The 22,790-nt window shown below is 40.3% G+C and overlaps 1 protein-coding gene across 1 annotated transcript in view; it reads left to right on the top strand.

Moving 5' to 3' along the window:
* EIF2AK3 (eukaryotic translation initiation factor 2 alpha kinase 3) overlaps positions 1-22,790 on the top strand; it is a 66,942-nt gene that overhangs the window by 22,585 nt on the left and 21,567 nt on the right. The window contains exons 3-8 of the mRNA XM_039252640.1: positions 11,218-11,412; positions 14,238-14,368; positions 16,415-16,649; positions 17,764-17,926; positions 20,060-20,200; positions 21,124-21,246. Of these exons, the coding sequence (XP_039108571.1) occupies positions 11,218-11,412; positions 14,238-14,368; positions 16,415-16,649; positions 17,764-17,926; positions 20,060-20,200; positions 21,124-21,246 (988 nt within the window). The remainder of the gene's footprint in view (positions 1-11,217; positions 11,413-14,237; positions 14,369-16,414; positions 16,650-17,763; positions 17,927-20,059; positions 20,201-21,123; positions 21,247-22,790) is intronic.

Below are 22,790 nucleotides of genomic sequence, written 5' to 3'. Positions count from 1 at the left end.
CAGAGAGAGGGAGACACAGAATCTGAAGCAGGCTCCAGGCTCTGAGTTGTCAGCACAAAGCCCGATGTGGGGCTCGAGCCCACGAACGGTGAGGCCACGAACGGTGAGGTCATGACCTGAGCTGAAGTTGGACATTTTAAACATTTTTAATAAGTATACATATATACACATATACATGTGAATTACATTAGAGCTTCAAAATAGCATTACATTTACATAACAAGTCTTGTTTGATTAGTACTTGTAATTTGCAAGGTGATACTAAACTCATTCGAATTTATGTAAGTCTTACATAGCCTTGTAAAATAAATATTCTTATTGGCCTCTGTTTTTCAGATGAGAAGGTTGGGGCTCAAAATGGGTCAGAGATGTGTCTGATGTAGGAAAGCTGAAACTCAACCCTAGGTTTTTGAACTTCTCCCTTACCCTCTTTCCAATGCTTTATGCTTTTTGAAGTATTTCAGTACTTATCAGTATATTTGTGTTTTCTCTGCTGATAATTATAATTCTTAATGTGCTTTATGCAGAATAATTGCTGAAAGACGTCACGTGTGTAGCAGACCTCACATGCTGCTCGGCATGTTGTGAGCGCTCAACCGCCTCTTAGCCATCCCTAGTGCAGAGGTGACACATGCCTGAACTTAGCACGTCCAAAACAGAACTCCTCTTTAGCACCGTAGGAGCCTGGCAGGGCTGTGCGCTGGGGTACAGCAGTGCCTGGGACAGATGAGGCCCTTGCCTTCATGGAACTCATGTGGCACTTTGTGGAGCCAGCTGGGGACACGGATATGAAATAATCACAGCATCAGTCATATAGTTGGGTTGTGGTAACTGCCCCATGGAAGAGCGGGACCTGAGAGCGCCTTCGCAAGGTTGCCTGACTACCTGGGTAGGAGGCCAAAGAAGTCTCCCTGGAAGGGATCTCAGTTTCCGGCTGAGATCATAAGAGGAGAAGGAGCTGTCCAGGCCAGAGATGGGCAGAGAGGTGGGGGGAGAGACTGCTTTGGGAGACACGGCAGCTGGTGTGGCAGCCCGCGGTGGCAATTTCCACGGTGTGCTCAAGATGCTGAGGGGAAAGGGGGGCAGCAGGGACAGGGCTGGGGGTAGTCACAGATATGAGTGTGTGGAGGGAGGCCAGGGCCAGGCCATCCTGGGTCCAATAAGCTGCGTTCAGTATTTTGGATTTTATCCTGAGCCATCTGAAGCCCCTGACGGATTCTACGTGGGAGAGATTCCTCCACAGTCAGAACGGAAAGGATTTCTTGACATTCTTTTTTCCTTTGAGATTTTCAGCGAGACCCTGGTGAATCAAAGGGTTGTCTCAGTGAGGCGTTTGTATTTCAAGCCAGTCATCTAACCGGGGAAGCGTTCATAGACATTCACGAAGTATTCACACCAACCAGCAGTTGGAACCGGGAAGAAAACAGGAGAATCCCTAAAATCCCACCAAAGCTCGTCTTACCTTGAAGCGCTTTTCTCTCTCAGCCTTCCCTGACTCCTCACTCAGCCGGAAATTTTAAATGTTAGAATTCTAGAAGTTTGGGTGTAGGTCATCTTCTCACCCTGCTCTCTCTCAAGGGGGCTGCGCCTCTATTCCCATGACAGCAGCAGCTCTAATTTTTCTCTGTAGCCCAGACCTCTCATCTGTGAGCCGAAGACCTGCTCTGGCAGCCTGCCTGGGGAGCCCTCTCAGCCACTGGGAACTCACCACACGTAAACCCTGCGCTCTTCCTCTCTGTTCTTCTTCCTGTTCCTGTTCCTCGTTGACTATGAAATCCTCCCTTGGTCTTCATTGAATTCCAGAGCGTGTCCAAATCCCTCTCTGTTTTGACTGTGGAGGAATGGGGGGGGGGGCAGGGACAGGAGTGGGGAAACGCAGGAGGCCTGTAGCTCCCCAAAGCACTAGAAACATCTGGGGTCTGGGAACCAAAAGGCACACTTTCCAGAATAGCTGTGGACACTGAATTTGCAGATCAAGTGCAGTAAGTTAATGTGAGAAGTTTTGTAAACGGCGCAGGCGCAGTGTTCGTTTGTGTCCAAGGTCACATAACAAGTGGTAGGCGAAGGCAGGGCCCCGGGAATGAGGCTGGATGAGGTGCACTCATCTCCCTGGGATTTGGCTCCATTGAGTATGTCGGATGCCTACTGTTGTGTCACTACCTAGGTCAGCAAAACAGCTAGCGTGGCCAGGAAGGGAATTGTTGGGGGGGGGGGGGGGTTTCCAAACAACAAAAAAGTCAACAAGTTAACACTTCAGTGGAGTGTTTTTCATGTATCTTACATCTTCCCAGTGAATTTTATCTTTTTAGTCCCTGAGATCATCATTAGAAGCATCAGCTGTTGTATTATTCTGGAGATGCTTGGAGTTCTTGAGGTGGGACAGAGATATGTGCCCTTTTAGTGAATATTCCAGAATTGTTTTTTTCTTTCCGTTTCCCTTATAGTCTGTGTTCATTCTTCCTTATCTCTACTGTCGACAAGTCTGAGTCTTACCATATGCTTCTTATCATGTCTTTTCGTCCACCCTCTCCTCCCTTTTAACTTTATTGCTTCTCAGCTTATTCTTGGGGCTTGGCTTTTGTAGCTCTCAGGGCCAGTGTGTTCTTTTCCCCTCTTTCTAGGTTAGGGAGCACACGGTATACAACTTTTTGGATTTGAAAGTGTTTAGTGTTCTCTACTTGAGAAAATAGTAGTGCATGTAAATCCAGCTTCCAAAGCTACATGAGGGAAAGTTCTTGCTAATAAATACAGAAAGAAAATAGAATTAGAGATCATTGTTTTATTTCCTTTATTGAAATAGTAGGTCATCTGTTGATACTAAAATAGTGAAAAGTTGATTGAACACTTTAAAATGGAGGGATCAGGCTGACTCCTCCAAATCTACTGATGAATAATAGTAACGAATATGAAATAACACAGGGGTTGGCAAATTTTCATGTAAAGGGCTAGAGAGTAAATAGCTTGGGCTTTGTGGGCCAGATGGTCTATGTAGTTGTAGTGAGAAAGCAATACATAAATGAATGGGTGTGACTGTGTTCCTATTCAGGCTCTACTGATAAAAACAAGCAGTGGGTCAGATTTGGTTTATAAGCTGTCTTCAATACAATAGGAAGTATGTAGCACCACCTATGAAGTACTCTTATCAAGAAAATCTAACCTGCATCAGATCAAAGCACCAGGTCTAATCATACACTTTTCAGAAAATACTGGGACAAAAGAACAAGTTAAATGACATGCAAACTCCAGGCTGTGGGACATTCTATAGGATGAATAATGGTCTGATGACTCAAGTAAATCAATGCATGAGAAAAGGTGTTAAAAGGACTCCTGTGGGGGGAAAAAATGAATCCAGTGTAATACATGGAGTTTGAATTTCTTGTTGGAGCAAAACAGTAATACGTCTTTGAGACAGTCAGGAAATTTTAAATATTAGGTGGTTTTAAGGAATTACTCTCAATTCTGTTGTGTTATCGGCAGGGTAGTTACCACTCAGCAATGAATACTGAAGTATTGGTAGGTGAAATGACAAGATGTCTGGGATTTACTTTAAAACATTCTAGTAAACAAGTTTATGTAGCAGGTGAGTGGGAAACAGATGACACAATTAGCAACATTTGGTAATTGTTGAAACTAGATTATAGATACATGGGGGGTTATTAGTATCTTCGTATTTTATGTTTCAAAATGTTCAGAATAAGTTAAAGTTGCATATACCCCAGAAAGTATAGGTGTCAATGGTGGTGGTGGGGGGGGGGGATACTTAGAAAAAGAAGAAAGAACCAAATTAAAAAATAATTTTATATAATTAGAAGAATGTTTTTATGGCTGGTTATATTCATGGTAGTGGTAGCACTTCCTGTATTTTCTCAGTTGAAGTTTCTTCCGTCGCTTGGAAATAGGATTCTTATTTTCACATTCTGATTTCAAATAGCACTCCCTGATTACATGGGCCACTGGTATTCATTATGCCATTTAGGGTTTGTTCAGAGATAGAAATTGAATTATTTCAACTATACTGCTTTGTGATTGCACGGATAAAGATCTTGATTGGCTCTTTGGTACTGAGTTTGCCAACCAGTGTGACAACCTTTCATTTTAAAATTATGAACAGGAAAAAACAAATGGGGGGGTTAGAAACCATAAAATAACAAGAATTTATATTTTTAAAAAGTGACTGATGGAGGAAGCAAGTCACGCAATTAGTTTGAGAGGCAGAGAAGCGAATCAGAACAAATAGTTGCTTGCAGAGACGAATCAGTGGGATGTAAAAATGCATCACCATAACCTACATTTTTTTCTACCAAGAGATTTGCAGCTGACTATGGAGTGACTCATTCCTATGCTGGGAGGGTGAGGTAATGCTCTTGTGAGGGGTGATGTCATCTCACTACCTGAACTGCATGCAGACATCATTTCTTGTGGCTCTCAAGGAAAAGCACCATCTGCCTGCACAGATGCAGCCTGAAAGACTTTACTCAGATCAGTGCAAAGGTTAGCAGCCCTGTGTGTGAGTCATCAGCAACCAATTAGTGAAGAGCTGCTATTTCCAAGTGAGCTTTTAAAATCACAACCTCGAAGTATGCATGATGATTAAGTACTGAATCATAATGGTTTCTGTTGTTGTTTTGGGTTTTGCACTTTTCTCACTGAGTTAACGTTGTTGAAGATCTAACTTTAAAAAAAAGGTGGTTCTTCTCAATATGGTCAATCACCTCAAATCTTCTTGAGGTTTAAACCCTATACGTATATGTAGGTATATGTATATGATTTCTTTTAGTATATGTGCTGCCAAAGTGAGCACTAAACCATATTTTTAAAAGAATTTTTTTAATGTTTGTTTAGTTTTGAGAGAGAGGGGAAGAGAGGCAGAGAGGGAGAGAATGATCAGGGAAGGGAAGGGTAGAGAGAGAGGGAGACACAGAATCCGAAGCAGGCTCCAGGCTTTAAGCTGTCAGCACAGAGCCGGATGTGGGGCTCGAACTCACAAACTGTGAGATCGTGACCTGAGTTGAAGTCAGACACTTAACCCACTGAGCCACCATATGCCCCTAAACCATACTTTTAATTGTAGGATGTTCGTTTTCTTCTACATTTGGAGGCATATGTATAGATCATCTTTAACACAGAAGTGAATTTTAATCTGTGTTAGTTTGATAGTCTTTTGTTTGTTGTTTTTCACTTTTTGATGTTTTGCACTGAGGAGCCATTGCATTTCTTACAGATCTACTAGTGCTTTAGGAGAAAAGAGGTTGTTAATGGAAGAGGAAACAAGTCAAAATAAATGTTATCTGTTTACCACAGACCTTCTAGCTCCTCTTCCTCTTTCTTGTAGTGATGCACACCTGCTTTCCCTGTTTGTACTTTAACTAGTGCTGCTGTTAACATGACCAGAGAACCAAAATACCTATATTTTAACTTTATCATAATTTGAATGTACTATTCTGGTAAATAGGATAGAGAATACCTAACATAATACGAAAGGCAGACAACAGTAGATACTTGATTTTCTGATAGGTAACTCAAAATCATGTTGCCTTCATATTGTTTTTATAGGGCATGTATACTAATGACCTAAATCTCCTCTTAATGACAACTTCAAGTTGGACTTTCTACAAAACATAAAAAGGAAAGTTTTAATTTTTAAAAACTAAAATAAGAAAGCAAAGAGTAGGGACGCCTGGCGGGCTCAGTCAGTTAAGTGTCTGATTCTTGATTTTGGGTCACGGTTGTGGGTTCAAGCCCCATGTCAGGGTCTGTGCAGGCAGTGAGGAGCCTGTTTGGGATTCTCTCTCCCTCTTCCTCTGCCCCTCCCCAAGTCACGTGCACACCTGTGTCCTTGCTCTCTCTCAAAATAAATAAATAAACTTAAAAAAAAAAGAAAAAGAATAAAATAATAATGTGAAAACTCTAAGGTAATATGAGGTGCCATATACATACTGGTGCCATTTAAGAGTTTATTTAAGGGGCTCCTGGGTGGCTCAGTCGGTTAAGTGTCTGACTTCAGCTCAGGTCATGATCTCAAGGTTTGTGGTTTCCAGCCCCGCATTAGGCTCTGTGCTGACAGCTCAGAGCCTGGATCCTACTTCAGATTGCGTGTCTCCCTCTCTCTGCCTCCTTCCCCGCTCATGCTCTGTCTCTCTCTCTCCTTCAAAAGTAAATAAACGTTAAAAAAAGAGTTTACTTAAAATCAAATGTTTTTTTAATAAAGAGTAATAGTTGGAGATCTTTAAATACTCAGAATTATGACGAACCTTTGTTTTAATGGTATAGCCTTCTGAGTTTAATTACAGAGTTCCTGCAAGCTTTTTTTTTTTTTTTACCTTTCTTTTCTTTTTAACCTCTTATTTAGAAATAATTTCAAACTACAAAAAGTTGCATGAATAAAAATGATAATAAAAAAAAGGGCCAACCTTTATATACCCAGATTTACCTACCCCAAATCTTGTTTGCTTTATCATTTGAGTTGTCTCTCTTTCTCCCTTTGTTTCTCCCCCAACCCCTCCTACATACTTCTTTTCCCCTAAAACATTTGGAGATAAATCAGCTATCCATCATGGCCCTTTGCTCCTAAATACTTTAGTTGTATTCCTGATAGAGATATTCTTTTACATAATCACAGCATAATTACCAACATCATAATTTATATCGATACATTAATGTACCACCTGTATTTTTCAGTTTTATCAGTTGACCTAGTACGGGCATACCTCATTTTACTGTGTTTTTACCAATTGTGGGTTTGTGGCAACCCCACATTAAGCAAGTCTGTTCGCACCATTTTTCCAACAGCATTTGCTCACTTCTCTGTGTGTGTCACCACTGGAAATTCTCCCAGTATTTCAAACTTTGTCATGTACTTGTTACAGTGTTCTGTGATCAGTGACTGTGATTAGCTGAGAGCTCATACGATGGTTAGCATTTTTTAGCAATAAAGTATTTTTTAACTAATGTATTATGTTATTTTGTAGACATAATGCTCTTGCACACTTAATAAACTACAGAGTCGTGTAAACATAGCTTTTATTGGCACTGACAAACCAAAAATTCATTTGACTTGTTTTATGGAGGTAGTCTAGAACCAAACTCACAATATCTCTGAAGGATACCTGTGATATCTTTTATGGTGTCCTTTACCTCTAGTGTAGCCTCTGGTGTAGGGTCAGGTGGTACATCTATTTGTCCCATTAGACTCTTTTATCTAGAATTTTCTACAGACTTTGTCTTTTCTGACATTGACACTTTTGAAGAATACAATCTCTCTGCCATTTTATTTAAAACAAATAGACATTTTTAGAGGCGCCTGGGTGGCTTAGTTGGTTAAGCGTCCGACTTTCGCTTAGGTCATGATCTCGCGGTTCACGGGTTCAAGCCCCGCGTCGGGCTCTGTGCTGACTGCCAGCTCAGAGCCTGGAGCCTATTTCAGAGTCTGTGTCTCCCTCTCTCTCTGACCTTCCCCTGGTCACGCTGTCCCTCTCTGTCTCTCTCCTAGAAATAAATAAAAAAATATTTAAAAAAATAATAAAACAAATAGACATTTCTTCATTTTATGATTAGCCAGTGCTTCCTGGTTATTTAGATGTGCATTCTTAGAGTACTGAGGAGGTGACGTGCCTCTCCTCTCTTAAGGTATCCCATCCATCACTTATTGATGGTGTTAATTTTTATCATCTGCTCAAGGTATTATCTAAGTTCTCCACTCTGTAATTACTGGAGGTCTTTTTGGTTTTGTTTCTATTTTTAGTTTCTTGTAACTAATAAGCAGTCCATGGGGAGACACTTTAAGACCGTGCAAATATCCAACTCCTCATCAAAATTTCCAGCTTCCTAGATTTAACACCATTGCTGAGTTCTGCTTGATGCAGTCTTTATAGCGGTGGTTGCACAATGCTCATTTTTCCAACTTCACCCCTCCCTTCATATTTGCCAGTAGACACTTGGCATTTCATTCCTGGAAGAGCCCTCCCTTCTCCCCCATGTATTATTTATCTATTTTTTTACCAGTATGGCTCATCAATTCTTTTTATTTTTCTTCAGTACATTATAATTCAGTACTTAATTCTTTTGGTATTTCAATTGTTCCCGATTCCATCTGTGGTATTCTTCCATCTTTTTTTGAACACATCCTTACTCTCTAGAATAATAAGATTCTAAAGTCCTGACTTGTGCCCACCCTGCCCCAGCTCCAGAATCACATGTTTCTCTGAGGAACCTTGATTCCTTTGGTGGGAAGTAGAATTGGATAACGCAACCCAGGCACTAGGTTTGGATGTATTGCTTTCTCGGCCACTGTATACACACTTGTGTAAACGTAGAAATATTAGTGTATGGGGTCGGTATTTCTTAGAGGTGCAATGAACAGTTCTTGAGAATGTAGTGCTGTCTCAGTTCATAGTTACAGCAAAAAGTAAGGCACAGTACTAAGGAATGGGAAGTTTTTGGTTAGCAATCTTACACTGCTCAAATTTTCTTGGTTTTCAAAGCAAAAAACTAAGTGAAGCTAACTTGAAGGCCAGATAGGATTTCAGTGGGCATTTTTGGTACAGGAAGGTATTCCAGGAAGAAGAAATGACATTGACAATGACATGACTGGACAGTCAGAATAACAGATATGCTTTAAGTAGCGATGCCCAGTTTCTGCCCCTGTAGGGAATAGTGGAAGACAAGGAAGAAAAGGTTGTTTGAAGTCATGTTTAGAGGACTTTGAATGTCAGATTTAGGATTTGGGGTCTTTAATAAGATACTAGAGAACTGTTGAAGATTTTTGAATAGTGTCATAACAAGTTTAACTCTGACTCAGTGATTAATCTGGAAGATAAGTAGAGTTTAGGTTGAGGAAATTGCCAGTTAAGAACTGTAAAGAGGTTGTTATAATAGTTCAGACAGGAGGTACAAGGATTTGAACTAGAAAATGAAAGAAAGAAATAGATTAGAATAGAGATTTTCTACCAGCCCTTTAGAATCAGAGAGTGTGGCGCCAAGCTAGAGGGAGGGAGGATGTGTGAGCACTTTTAGAGCCAGTAGGGACGTTTTCAAGTTTGTATCTCTTTAAAGATAGTTTGAGTAACAAGGAAGTACATAGAGAAATTTTGTTATAAAAAAGTTAAGGTCAACATTTGCTTGCAGTTTTGGTTTTTGTTTATTAAGCCCATACTTCTTTTTATATTCTCTTTTTCTAAAGTTTTGGGCCTGGATAATCAGGAAAACAGTTGTGTCATTAGCTGAAGTTAAGTCAAATTGCATATATTTTTAAATACCAAAAGGTCAGTGTCACAAAGCCATGCACTAATACCCTTTCTCAAGAAATAAGGTGTTCGTGGGGCACCTGGGTGGCTCAGTCGGTTGAGCATCTGGCTTCAGCTCAGGTCATGAGCTCACGATTTGTGAGTTTAAGCCCCATGTCGGGCTCTGTGCTGACAGCTCAGAGCCTGGAGCCTGCTTCAGATTCTGTCTCTCCCCTTCTCTCTGCCCCTCCCATGATCGTGCTCTGTCTCTCTCTGTCTTTCAATGATAAATAAACGTTAAAAAGGAAGGAAGGCAAGAGAGAAGGAAGGAAGGAAGGAAGGAAGGAAGGAAGGAAAGAAAGAAAGAAAGAAAGAAAGAAAGAAAGAAAGAAAGAAAGAAAGAGAGAGAGAAAGAAAAAGAATTCGTGGCCAAAAACTCGAGAGTTATCCTGAACTCTTTTCTTTTGCTTATACTACTGTACAGGGAGACCATCATGAGATCCTATGGGCTTTACCTTCCAGATCTGACACCGTGCAATACCTCTGGTGCTGTCAAGCTAATTGGAGCCATCGTCATCTCTTGCCTTCGGCTTGCTCCCCATGCCTCCATCCTTCCCGCTATAGTCTGTCCATCTTCCTTGTGCTTCCTCCAAGGTGAAGGGCATACTTCCACCTTACGGCCTTTGCAAAGGCTGTTCCCCCAGACGTCAGCATGGTTAACTGGCCCAAGTTTAGAGTTTGCTCAAATGTTACTTTCTCAGGAGGGTCTACCCTGAGCTCCCTATTGACAGTCCCTTCCCCTCCCATACACACATTTCTAGTCTCCCTTTATCTTGTTCTAGTACTTCCTATACTATTTATTACCTCATATGCTCTGATTATTCATTATGTTGTCTCCTGACACCAGAGTTTGAACTCTACAGGGCAGTGATTTTTTTTTTTTTCTCTCAGTGGTCTCTCCCAATCAACATACGCATGCCAGGCTCATTGTAGGTTCTCAATACACATTGTTAAAAGAAGGAAGGACACGGGGCGCCTGGGTGGCTTAGTTGGTTAAGCATCCGACTTTCACTTAGGTCATGATCTCGCGGTTCGTGGGTTCGAGCCCCGCGTCGGGCTCTGTGCTGACTGCCAGCTCAGAGCCTGGAGCCTGTTTCAGTCTGTGACTCCCTCTCTCTCTGACCCTCCCCTGCTCACGCTGTCTCTCTCTCCTAGAAATAAATAAAAACATTAAAAAAAAAATTTAAAAAAAAATAAAATAAAAGAAGGAAGGACAGCTAAAAGCATAAAATCTATAAGCTTTGTTACCAGGCTTCTGGCTCATAGCAGATTTGAGAACAGAAATAAAGGATGGGATACTGTTTGAATCAACTTGTGTTCTGTGGATCTGAGCCTAGGATAGTAATTGCCCTGGATAAAACAGGACTGGAAAATACTGCCATAAACTGTCCATTTGCTAAAAAACATATTGTGTATTAGCACATTAATTGCTATAACCTGTCCTTGAATTCACTTGATCACAGAACTCTCTTTTGGTAGCTCACTTACCATTATGGCACACCCACTACAAACAGAGTTTGAGGAAAAACCGTGCTGGAGCACTATGCATGGCCCCAGGAGAGATTGGCAGTGCTTTCACAGTGCTTTTGGTTGATGAATTGTGCCCCTCCACCTGCTGCTCAGAGGAGGCTAGGGAACATCAGTCTCAAGATTCCAGCTCTTGGTTACTCCTCGTAAAGTTATGATCCCTTTTAAAATTCACCTGTTTGGGGGGCGCCAGGGTGGCTCAGTCGGTTAAGCAGCTGACTTCGGCTCAGCTCATGATCTCGGTTTGTGCATTTGAGCCCCACATCAGGCTCCGTGCTGACAGCTCAGAGCCTGGAGCCTGCTTTGGATTCTGTGTCTCCCTCTCTTTGTCCCTCCCTCGCTTGCTCTCTCTCAAAAATAAATAAACATTAAAAAAAAAATGTAAGAACGTTTTTGCCTTCTATTTTAGGTATTTGGGAATAAGATGATCATTCCTTCCCTGGATGGAGACCTTTTTCAGTGGGACCGGGACCGTGAGAGCATGGAAACCGTTCCTTTTACAGTTGAATCACTTCTTGAATCTTCGTATAAATTTGGAGACGATGTTGTTTTGGTTGGAGGAAAGTCTCTGACTACATATGGACTCAGTGCATATAGTGGAAAGGTGAGTGAAAATGTTGAATTATCTGGAGAGAAATCAATAAATAGGGCTAGTGGAAATAATTTTTTAAGCTATACTGTTACTGGTTGAGGTTTATTGTTATTTTTCCCTGAGGATATCATTTGTTTTAATAAAAGAACTACGAAGTAGAAAGGGCAGAATATTATTCAGAAAACTAAATGTATCCAAGACAACAAATAATCAGCAGATTCAGGAAGAGCAGGAGGAAGAGAATGAATCAATATTGGTCAGTTCTGTTTTTCATACATTATTTTGAAATCTTCATGACATTCCTAGAAGTCACACATTTTTGTTTCCATTTAGACAGATAAGGAACCCTCCATATATTAACAATAATCCTGATAAGAATAATTGCTACTTATTTATGAAGAGGAATGTTGTGCTTATTTTACAGATAAGAAAAAATTGAAACTTTTAGAAGTTCAGAAATTTCCAAGGTTCAATTTGACTTAGGTCTGAGGATAGATTCTCTCTAACGTTAGGTTTCAGATTATAACCATCATCTGCTTCTAAGATTGGTCTCCCAATATAAATCTCTTATTAGGAGTAACTAATTAAAAACATCCTTTTTAGAAAGGTAAAATCTTGGGGCACCTGGGTGGCATAGTCATTTAATCATCTGACTTTGGCTCAGGCCATGATCTCACAGTTAGTGAGTTCGAGCTCCTCATCAGGGTCTGTGCTGACAACTCAGAGCCTTGACCCTGCTTCGGATTCTGTGTTTCCCTTTCTCTCTCTGCCCATTACGGGCTCATGCTCTGTCTTCTCTCCTTCAAAAGTAAAGAAACATTTAAAAAAAATTTTTTTTAGAGAAAGGTAGAACTCTTTTTTTAACCCTTAACCTTGATATGTGAATATTTTGTATATAGACTTATGACTAAAACAAGAATAGAAAAATGATCTTTTGCCCCTTGAGGTTTTCACATGTTAATGTTTCCTTACCTAAATATTAGACCTATAGCCCCCTCTTGCTCTTGCAGATGCTTCTCTGCCTTCTCTGCTACCTATATCTGCATTGTACCAAGGAGGTCTTGCGACCCTGTCTTCTTCAGCATTCTCATCTGTGAAACAGTGGGATGGAACCCCATCACCTGGTTCTCTGATTTGATGTGCTTCTACAAAATTCGGGTGTTCTAGCACATCTGCTTCCTTTTGATTTTAGCTCAGACCTTACTAAGAGTCCTCTTTTGTCTTTCTAATGAAGGTTTGAAGGAAGTACTTTTAAATACTAGAGCTATTAAAAGAGGTTTAAATCTTTAAAATCAGGAGACTCTAGATGCTGGCGAGGATGTGGAGAAATGGGCATCCTCTTACACTGTTGGTGGGAATGTAAAATGGTGCAGCCCCTCTGGAAAACGGTATGGAGGTTTCTCAAAAAATTAACAATAGAACTCCCCTATGACCCAACAATAGCACTGTTAGGAATTTATCCAAGGGATACAGGAGTGCTGATGCATAGGGGCACATGTACTCCAATGTTCATAGCAGCACTCTCAACAATAGCCAAAACGTGGAAAGAGCCTAAGTGTCCATCAACTGATGAATGGATCAAGAAGTTGTGGTATATTTATATGATGGAATACTACATGGCAATGAGAAAGAATGAAATCTGGCCATGTGTAGCAACGTGGATGGACCTTGAGGATGTTATGCTGAGTGAAATAAGTCAGACAGAGAAGGACAGATACCATATGTTTGCACGTATAGGAGGATTAGGAGGAACTTAACAGAGGACCATGGGGGAGAAGAAGGGGAAACATAGTTGGGGAGAGGGAGGGAGGCAAACCATGAGAGACTCTTGAATGCTGAGAACAAACTGAGGGCTGATGGGGGTAGGGGAGAGGGGAAGGGGGTGATGGGCATGGAGGAGGGCACTTGGGATGAGCACTGGGTGTTATATGGAAACCAACTTGACAGTAAACTATTTAAGAAAAAAATAAAAATAAACAAAAGAGGTTTCTGTCTTTAAAAACCAAATACTTCTGGGGCGCCTGGGTGGCTCATTCGGTTGAGCATCCGGCTTCGGTTCAGGCCATGATCCCGTGGTTTGTGGGATCCCGCATCGGGCTCTGTGCTGACAGCTAGCTCAGAGCCTGGAACCTGCTTCGGATTCTGTGTCTCCCTCTCTCTCTGCCCCTCCCCTGCTCACGCTGTCTCTATCTCTCTCTCAGAAATAAATAAAACATTAAAAAAAACCCACAAATACTTCCATCATATGGGAACTCTGAGGCTGAGTTTTTAATACACCTGGACTCTTAGGGGCGCCTGGGTGGCTTAGTCGGTTAAGCGTCCGACTTTCGCTTAGGTCATGATCTCTCGGTTTGTGGGTTCAAGCCCCGTGTCGGGCTCTGTGCTGACTGCCAGCTCAGAGCCTGGAGCCTGTTTCGGATTCTGTGACTCCCTCTCTCTATGACCCTCCCCTGCTCACGCTGTCTCTTTCTCTCTCTCCTGGAAATTAAAAAAAAAAAATACACCTGGACTCTTATTAATGATATCATTGTTAAGATGACAACTCCTAATCTATTTCTTCTTGTGTCTCATCCTTGAAAATCCCCCAAATAAAACTAAAATTATCTAAATCCTTAAAATAAGGATTTTCCCTTAGTCATTCCTGAGGTAAATATTTATTGTTTCTTTGTGGTTCTAAATAATTCATTTTTGGAGTTCGTAGTCTAACTGATGCTTCTTAATTTGGGGTATTTCTGACAGTTCCCACAATTTGTTTTATAAATTACATAGATTCTTTTAATGTCTCCGATCTCCTGTAACTTATGTATTCTTTACAAAATGTATATCTGTCTTCTCAGGTGAGGTACATCTGCTCAGCTTTGGGTTGTCGCCAGTGGGACAATGAGGAGATGGAACAGGAAGACATCTTACTTCTGCAGCGCTCCCAGAAAACCGTTAGAGCTGTCGGACCGCGCAGTGGCAATGAGAAGTATGTATTCAGATAATGTGGCCGTTGATCATTCATTCAGCAAAACCCAGATGTATCAGATTTTTTTATTTATGGAGATTTCCTAAACTATTTTCTTGCCCTAAAAACATACAACTCCTTTAAGAGACAGGTAGGCCCGTAAATTAAAAATGGTCTCATAGGAGCCGCCTGGGTGGCTCAGTTGGTTAAGCATCTGACTCAGGCTCAGGCATGATCTCACGGTTTGTGAGTTTGAGCCCCACATTGGAGTCTCTGCTGTCACCGCAGAACCTGCTTCTGATCCTCTGTCCCCTTCTCTCTCTGCCCTGCCCCACACACACATACACATACCCTCACTCTCAAAAATAAACTTTTTTTTAATTAATAAATAAACGAAAATGGCCTAATGGTTTTTAACAACTCCTGAATCGAAACTCCCACCATGTGCTTCAGGAGATGATAGCCAGAGGAAGGCCCTTACAATGAATGTAGCAACCTCACTGATCTTAGAGATCAAAGTTCTTTGAATGTGGAAAGCACTTAAGACAAAGGTGATGCACTTTATTTCAACTTGGGCCTCTTTGACTCTGTAGTTAATTCTCTCTAGTAAGTAGTTTCATATGGTGTTTGACCATTCATTTTTAAAATAACATTTTAGTCTGTTTTCCTAAAGTGTTAAAGTATAATTCATTTGGTCAAATGCCTTTATGTTTCCCTTTTCAAATAATGAATTCCTTACGTAATTTTTACATTGAACTATGTGATTAAAAAGTAAAATGTTTGGATTCCTTATGCTGGTCCTAAATCACATGATTGATTTTTTTTAACCTACCTAATATTTAAATTTTAGCTTGCCTCCATAGTAAAAATAATTTGAGATCTCATCTTCATCTTTTGAAAGTGAACTAGACTTTCAGATATTATCTAATGTGATGCAATATAATTCAGTTTCCTTTCCTGTTTTCTCAAAATCGGTTAAGACTGTATTTCTGTGTTCACTGGACTGTGAGTAGGGCCTTGCATCCACTGGCAATTTGGCCTTCTTTTTCCTGATGGGATTTTGTTTCCTTTTTTAAAAAAATATCTTTAATGTTTGTTTATTTTTGAGGGAGAGAGAGAGAGCAAGCAGGGGAGGGGCAGCAAGAGGGGAACAGAGGATCCAAAGCAGGCTCTGTGCTGACAGCCACCCAGGTGCCCCTGGGATTTCGTTTCCTTAAGTGCTTGCTGGGTGTGCAAGCCACCAGTAGGAACAGATGAGTGCTTGCTGGGTGTGCAGCCACCAATTGGAACAGATGTTCGTCTCAACAGAATTTTGAGTTACCGGAATAGGAAGAGTCTGGGGTCTAGGATCCATGTTCCCTAAATTTATTTTTTAATAGATGTCAGAATTATTAGGCCATTCTCTATCTCAGTGACAAGTCATTATATTGTCAAAAGTTAAGTGATCTGTATATTCATTATAGAAGAAGCCTTGTTACTGCCACTTTATAGATGAGGTCACTGAAATTCAGGAAAGGTTCAATGACTTGCCAGATCTCAGGAGAGGTTTGAGATTAGAGCTCAGGTTGTATGACCCTCAGGCTTAGTGCACTGAATCATATTGCTTTTTGGGGCTGTTTTCATATAAATACAAAACCAATGCATTTACCTTGCTATGTACTTTGGTTTCATAGCACGAATTAATTTCTCTGCATTTGAATGAAATGTGCCCAGGCTTTAATTTAATTAAGAAAGCACGTTGCTGCTGCCCTCATTTTAAGGTAACTTTGATGTGTCTTTGAGAAAATCGTTCTGATTTGGAAATGTGAACATTTGTTACTTTCTGAGAGAAAATCTGCCCCATAGCCATCGTCAGTTTACAACTCAGAACCATTGTTTCTGGCAGATTCGGACAAAGTGATGCCCTCTTGTGGCGTAAACCAGCAAAGCACTCCCAGAAAATTGTATTGTTACTCTTTGTCTCCTCACAAAATTTTAGTGTTTGCCTCTGGAATCTAGAGCAGTTCTTTATGATTTGATCCCTTTACATAAGTGTCAGTTTCTAAAACAAACCTTTGTAAATTTAAGGTGGAATTTCAGTGTTGGCCACTTTGAACTTCGGTATATTCCAGACGTGGAAACTAGAGCCGGATTTATTGAAAGCACCTTAAAGCCCAGTGGGCACAAAGAAGGGTCTAAAATTATTTCAGATGTGGAAGAACAAGAAGCCTCCATGATAGACACAGTGATAAAGGTGTCAGTTGCTGACTGGAAGGTTATGGCCTTTAACAAGAAGGGAGGACATCTGGAATGGGAATACCAGGTACGTACAACCACTGACAATTTATCAGTACGTTGGTTTCCTTTCCCAGTTTGACCAAACTTGTTGGGTAGAGGGAAATCTCTCATTGTAGACTCTCAACCTGTTCTCTATGCCTTAAGAAATGTGTAGCTCTACACCCGTTAGGATGGCTATTCTGAAAAAGACTCCAGAGAACAAGTGCTGGTGAGGGTGTTTGCACTCTCATGCACTGCTGCTCGGAGCGGAAATGCACAGCATATGGAAAACAGCACGGAGGTGCTTCAAAAAATTAAAACAAGATCTACCATATGATTCAGCAATCCCATTTCCCAATATAGTCAAATGAAATCAGTATCTCGAAGAGATATCTGCACTGTCACATTCAGTGCATCATGATTCACAGTAGCCAAGATAGAGATGCAGGCTAAGTGTCCATCAGATCAAGAAAATGGGGTGTATATATATACATAGGGGAGTGTCACTCAGCCTTAAGGAGGGAGATCCTGTGAGATTGTGGCTGATTCTGGAAGACATGATGCTAAGTGAAATAAGCCAGTAATAAGCGCACAATCTTACATATGGAATTTTAAAAGTTGAACACACAGGGCAAAGACTAGAGTGGTAGTTGCTAGGGGCTGGGAAGTAGGAGAAATGGAGAAATATTGGTCAAAGGGTACAAAGTCTCGGTTATGCAGAAGGGATAAGTTCTGTGGACGTAAGTCATGACTATGCTGAATGATACTATATACTTGAAATTTGCTGAGAGTAGGTTAAAAAATTTTTTTTCTTTGTTGAGGTATACTTGATAAATAAAAACGACATATTTGAGGTGTACAGTGTGATAATTTGATATACGTATATGTTGTGAAATGAGGGTAGATTTTAAATGTTGACGCGAACAAAAATAATGATGTGAGGTGATGGATAGGTTAATTAGCTTGATTGTGCTAATCGTCTCACAGTATACCATCAAAATATGGCATTGCATACTATAAATATATACATTTTTATTAATTATCCCTCACTAAGCTGGAAACATTTTTTTAAAGTGTGATTTTTAAATGTCATTTTTAGGAGTTGAATTAAGTACATACTGCTGAGATGTATGTGAGATTTCTTTTCCGTTTTTGTTTAGTTTTGTACTCCCATTGCATCTGCCTGGCTGGTTAAGGACGGAAAAGTCATTCCCATTAGTCTTTTTGATGATACAAGTTATGCATCAAATGATGATGTTTTAGAAGATGAAGAAGACATTGTAGAAGCTGCTCGAGGAGCCACAGAAAACAGCGTTTACCTGGGTGAGTAGATGTCTCTTATCTAGTGACAGGACATAATGACGTTTAGGCTTTATTCCTGCATCGTTCCTTTCCATTTCAGGATGCCTATGGCAGTTGTAATTCCTAAGTACATTCTCTGGCTTAGGTTGCCCTTAAGATTTATACTTTGATTTACATTCCTGTTTTTTCCATTTATTCGTTCTTTTTTTAAAAAATTTTTTAATATTCTTGAGAGAGAGAGAGAAAGACAGAGAGCACGAGTGGGGGAGGGACAGAGAGAGAGGGAGATGGACAATTCAAGCTATCAGTCGAATTCATAAACTGGGAGATCATGACCTAAATCGAAGTTGAACATTTAACTGACCAAGCCACATGTACCCCTTCCATTTACCCAATTCTGAAACTTTCAATTACTGTGGAATATTCTTTTCCTCTGAGACCTATGTTAGAAAGACTTAAAGGAGCGCCTGGGTGGCTCAGTCAGTTAAGCATCTGACTTAGGCTCAGATCTTGATCTTGCAGTCTGGGAGTTTGAGCCCCATGTCAGGCTCTGCGCTGACAGCTCAGAGCCTGGAGCCTGCTTTGGATTCTGTGTCTCCCTCTCTCTATTCCTCTCCTCTGCTCGCACTCTGTCTCTCTCTCTCTCAAAAATAAATAAACATTAAAAAAAAAAGGCTTAGAAATGTTGCCAAGATAGGTAACATTTGGTTAAGTGTCTGACTTTGACTCAGATCATGATCTTGTGGTTCATGGGTTCAAGCCCTGGCTTGGGCTCTCTGCTGTCACCACAGAGCCTGCTTTGGATCCCCTGACCCCTTCTTTCTCTGCCCCACCCCTGTTAGAGTACGTGTGTGCGTGTGCATGTACTCGCTTTCTGTCTCAAGAGTAAGCAATTAAAAAAAAAGAAAAGAAAAAACCTTTAAAAAAAGAAAGAAATACTGCTGTCATAACAATATGCTATAAATTACTCATATATCCTCAGAGTCTAAAACTTTATACATTTGTATTACATCTGGATCAATTTGGTCCCCCTTAAAGATTATGTTTACTTATTTTTTCTATCTATCTTTACAACTTACCTGAAAAATAATAACAAAATTCTGGTGTGCTTCTGGGTATTTGAAGGCCTCAACAAAATAACATTTGCAAACCTTTGGGTCTAATCATTTGCACTAGTATTGGTGGTGAAATATTCATAAAATTCTGTAAGCTCTGTCAATTTGCTACCCACTCCTGAATCTCCATGAAGTGCAAGAATTTGAAAGAATAACATGTCACATATGTTTTATGATAGTATTTAACTGACATGTTAACAGTACCTCCAGAATTATAGGTGTTTAGTTTAGGTTTCCTTAAAAAAGTTACTTCATGGGGCGCCTGGGTGGCTTAGTCGGTTGGGCGTCCGACTTTCGCTTGGGTCATGATCTCGCGGTTTGTGGGTTCGAGCCCCGCGTCGGGCTCTGTGCTGACTGCCAGCTCAGAGCCTGGAGCCTGTTTCAGTCTGTGACTCCCTCTCTCTCTGACCCTCCCCTGCTCACGCTTTCTCTCTCTCTCTCTCCTAGAAATAAATAAATAAATAAAAAGATTTCTTAAAAAAAAAAAAGTTACTTCATTTAAGCTAATAGTTTTCTAAGTGTACAGTGATTTTTAAAAATTTTTTTTAATGTTTTATTTATTTTGAGAGAGAGATAGAGACAGTGTGAGCAGGGGAGGGACAGAGAGAGAGGGAGACATGGAATTAGAAACAGGCCCCAGGCTCTGAGCTACCTGTCAACAATGAGCCCAACGCGGGGCTTGAACCCATGAACCGCGAGATCATGACCTGAGCCGAAGTCAGCTTAACCGACTGAGCCACCTGGGCGCCCCAACAGTGATTTTGTTTTGAACTTTCCTACTAGAAGAGTTTTCCAGTGATTACTGAAAATAATTATTCAGTGAAAATTATTGCAACTTGTATATAACTTTCCTCCTCTGGTTTTGTTTGGGTCATATTTGAGCGCTTCAGGCTTGGCTCTTCTTTGAAAAGAGTGTTGTAGCCCATGAGGAAATAACTGGAATCAATCTCACTTTATTAAATCAAAATGATCCTTTTGGAAAAAACAAATCCTTGGTGCTTGATTCTAAACATAATGAATACCGTTCTCATTGACTCAGGGATGTACAGAGGTCAGCTGTATCTGCAGTCATCTGTCAGAATTTCAGAAAAGTTTCCTACAAGTCCTAAGGCCTTGGAATCTGTCAACAATGAGTATGCAATTGTTCCGTTGCCAACAATCAAATGGAAGCCCTTAATCCGTAAGTGAATCAGGAACTTTTGTAATAGTCGTGAGGTGATCAGAGGCCTAATCGTGACTGTCTTTGTCCTGCTGTTGAATACCACAGAGATTGCAACGATTATGTGCTCTTTCTTTGCTGACAAACTAGGAAGGTATTTGAGATGTCAGTGAATTTTAATTGTCTTTGATTTCATTGAAACAACAGCTGCTTCCGTAGAAATCAGTGTTAATAAAATATTTCTCCAGACAACAGAGAAATATTCTAACCATTCACTGATTGTGACCAAGTATTAGCTCTTAACATATTTATGTTAGGAATATTTATGAAACATCGCTTCTCGACCTTTTGGCTAAGGTCATGTGAAGAATATGTATGAAACATTATCTGGTCGGGGCGCCTGGGTGGCTTAGTCGGTTAAGTGTCTGACTTTCGCTTGGGTCATGATCTCACGGTTCGTGGGTTCGAGCCCCGCGTCGGGCTCTGTGCTGACTGCCAGTTCAGAGCCTGGAGCCTGTTTCAGTCTGTGACTCCCTCTCTCTCTGACCCTCCCCTGCTCACGCTGTCTCTCTCTCTCTCTCTCCTAAAAAGAAATAAAACATAAAAAAAAAAAAAAAAAAAAGAAACATTATCTGGTCATTCCAGCCTATTCTTTGAGACACTTAAATGAGTTGAATGCAGAGATTAGGCCACCTACTTCCTTCAGTTTTCTTTCCAAAGCGTGTGCAGTTGTTTATCACGTATATCACATCCTATTTTAATTACTTGTTTAAATGACTCATCTTTTCTACAAGACTATGCTTTTCAGGGGGAAGGAACTTTGAACCATTTCTGTGATTTATTTGAACAGAACTGTGGTTGAATATGTCTGTGTTTTGAATGAATGAGGTTCATGCAGTTTCACTGAAGTCTTAACATTTAAAGATTTTACCATTTTCTTTTAGATTCTCCTTCCAGAACTCCTGTCTTGGTAGGGTCTGATGAATTTGACAAATGTCTTAGTAATGATAAGTTTTCTCACGAAGAGTACAGTAATGGCGCCCTTTCCATCTTACAATACCCATATGGTAAGTGTGATGAAGCTTGCATTAAAAATGTTGAGGTATTTAAAAAATTTATTTATTAATTTGAAATGAATTACTAGAATTCAAATGAAAGGTAGTCATTGGAAGGTAGAAAATAAAATACCTTGGGAGGCATAGTATGAATGGTGGCCAAGGGTGTGGGTTCCAGAGCTAGACTGTTAGGGTTCAAATCCCAGTTTTGCCACTATTACTAGGTTGGGCGCACCTAACTTATCTGCGTCTTCGTTCCTTCATCTGTAAAGCAAGGAAAGGCATCCTAATGTTTATTTATTGGGTTGTTAAGAGGCCTAAATGAGAGGGGCACCTGGGTGGCTTAGGCGGTTAAGCGTCCGACTTTCGCTTGGGTCATGATCTCGCGGTTCGTGGGTTCGAGCCCCGCGTCGGGCTCTGTGCTGACTGCCAGCTCAGAGCCTGGAGCCTGTTTCGGAGTCTGTGACTCACTCCTTCTCTCTCTGACCCTCTCCTGCTCACACTGTCTCTCTCTCTGTCTCTCTCTCTCTCTCTCTCGCCTAGAAATAAAAAAAATTAAAAAAAAAACATAAAAAAAAAATAAAACTAAAAAAAAAAAAAAAAAAGAGGCCTAAATGAGAGAGAGAATGCACATACAGTCTTAGCCAGCACTGTGTCCTACAGATAGTAAGTGTTCAATAATCTTTCATTCTGGTGATTAGCTCTCGTTTAGTCAAAAGCCTGTCATATAATCTGTATGATATCAGCCTGTATAATGAAGAAAGTAGGTGTTTCCCATAATGCTGTGTGAAATGCTATAAAATGAAGTGATTTTAATTTTATCCTCCGACAAGGGAAATTAGTGCAAAAGTAAGAGTAGGTAAAATTTGACATGAAATACATTCCTGGGCATTTAAAGTTAGGATGTATTTAGATATGAAAGTATTCCAAACAGTTATATATTAAGAAAAATTCTCAAATCTGCATTAGGCAAAAGCATAGATTCCTCTTCAGTCACCCTAGAGGCTCAACTGGGAAGTTATTGTAGACTTTAAATGGACAAAAACAGAAGGCTCTGACCTAGAAACATCAGTCTTTATCTGATGCTGATCAAAATACAAGGTAAGAGAGAATTGTGTAGTCTATCCACATGGTACAAAATAGAAGCCAAAAAGATTGCTTTTGGCAATCTCATTTTGACAGCGTGAACTAAACCAATGAGCATGTCAGCGATGTTTTCTTCTCAGTTTGCAAAGAATGAGATTTACAAAAAATACGAATGGTATTTTATTGTTGTCTAAATGAAAGTAAAGTTTAAAATCCTTGGAGGAAGATTGTCTAACTCTTTCCTGAATTTAAAGAATTGAATTATTAATGAGGTAATGAATGGGTGGCCCTTTAAGTTTTCTTTCTAGCCTCATTATTCAGTACAGAGAAGATCCATGATACTTATGGAATAAAGTTAAATATGTTTGTGTAGGAAAAAAGAAAGAATAGGGTAATAAGGCTATTGAAATGTGTTAAAGAAGAGATGACACTTTAATAAAAGGAATTAGTAATAGAAGTGACAGGAAAAT

The sequence above is a fragment of the Hyaena hyaena genome, unplaced genomic scaffold, assembly GCF_003009895.1.
Source record: "Hyaena hyaena isolate Hyena2069 unplaced genomic scaffold, ASM300989v1 scaffold_421, whole genome shotgun sequence".
Classification (NCBI taxonomy): domain Eukaryota; kingdom Metazoa; phylum Chordata; class Mammalia; order Carnivora; family Hyaenidae; genus Hyaena; species Hyaena hyaena.
The sequence above is the reverse complement of the archived record's forward strand: the minus strand, read 5'-3'. Positions and strand labels throughout refer to the sequence as shown.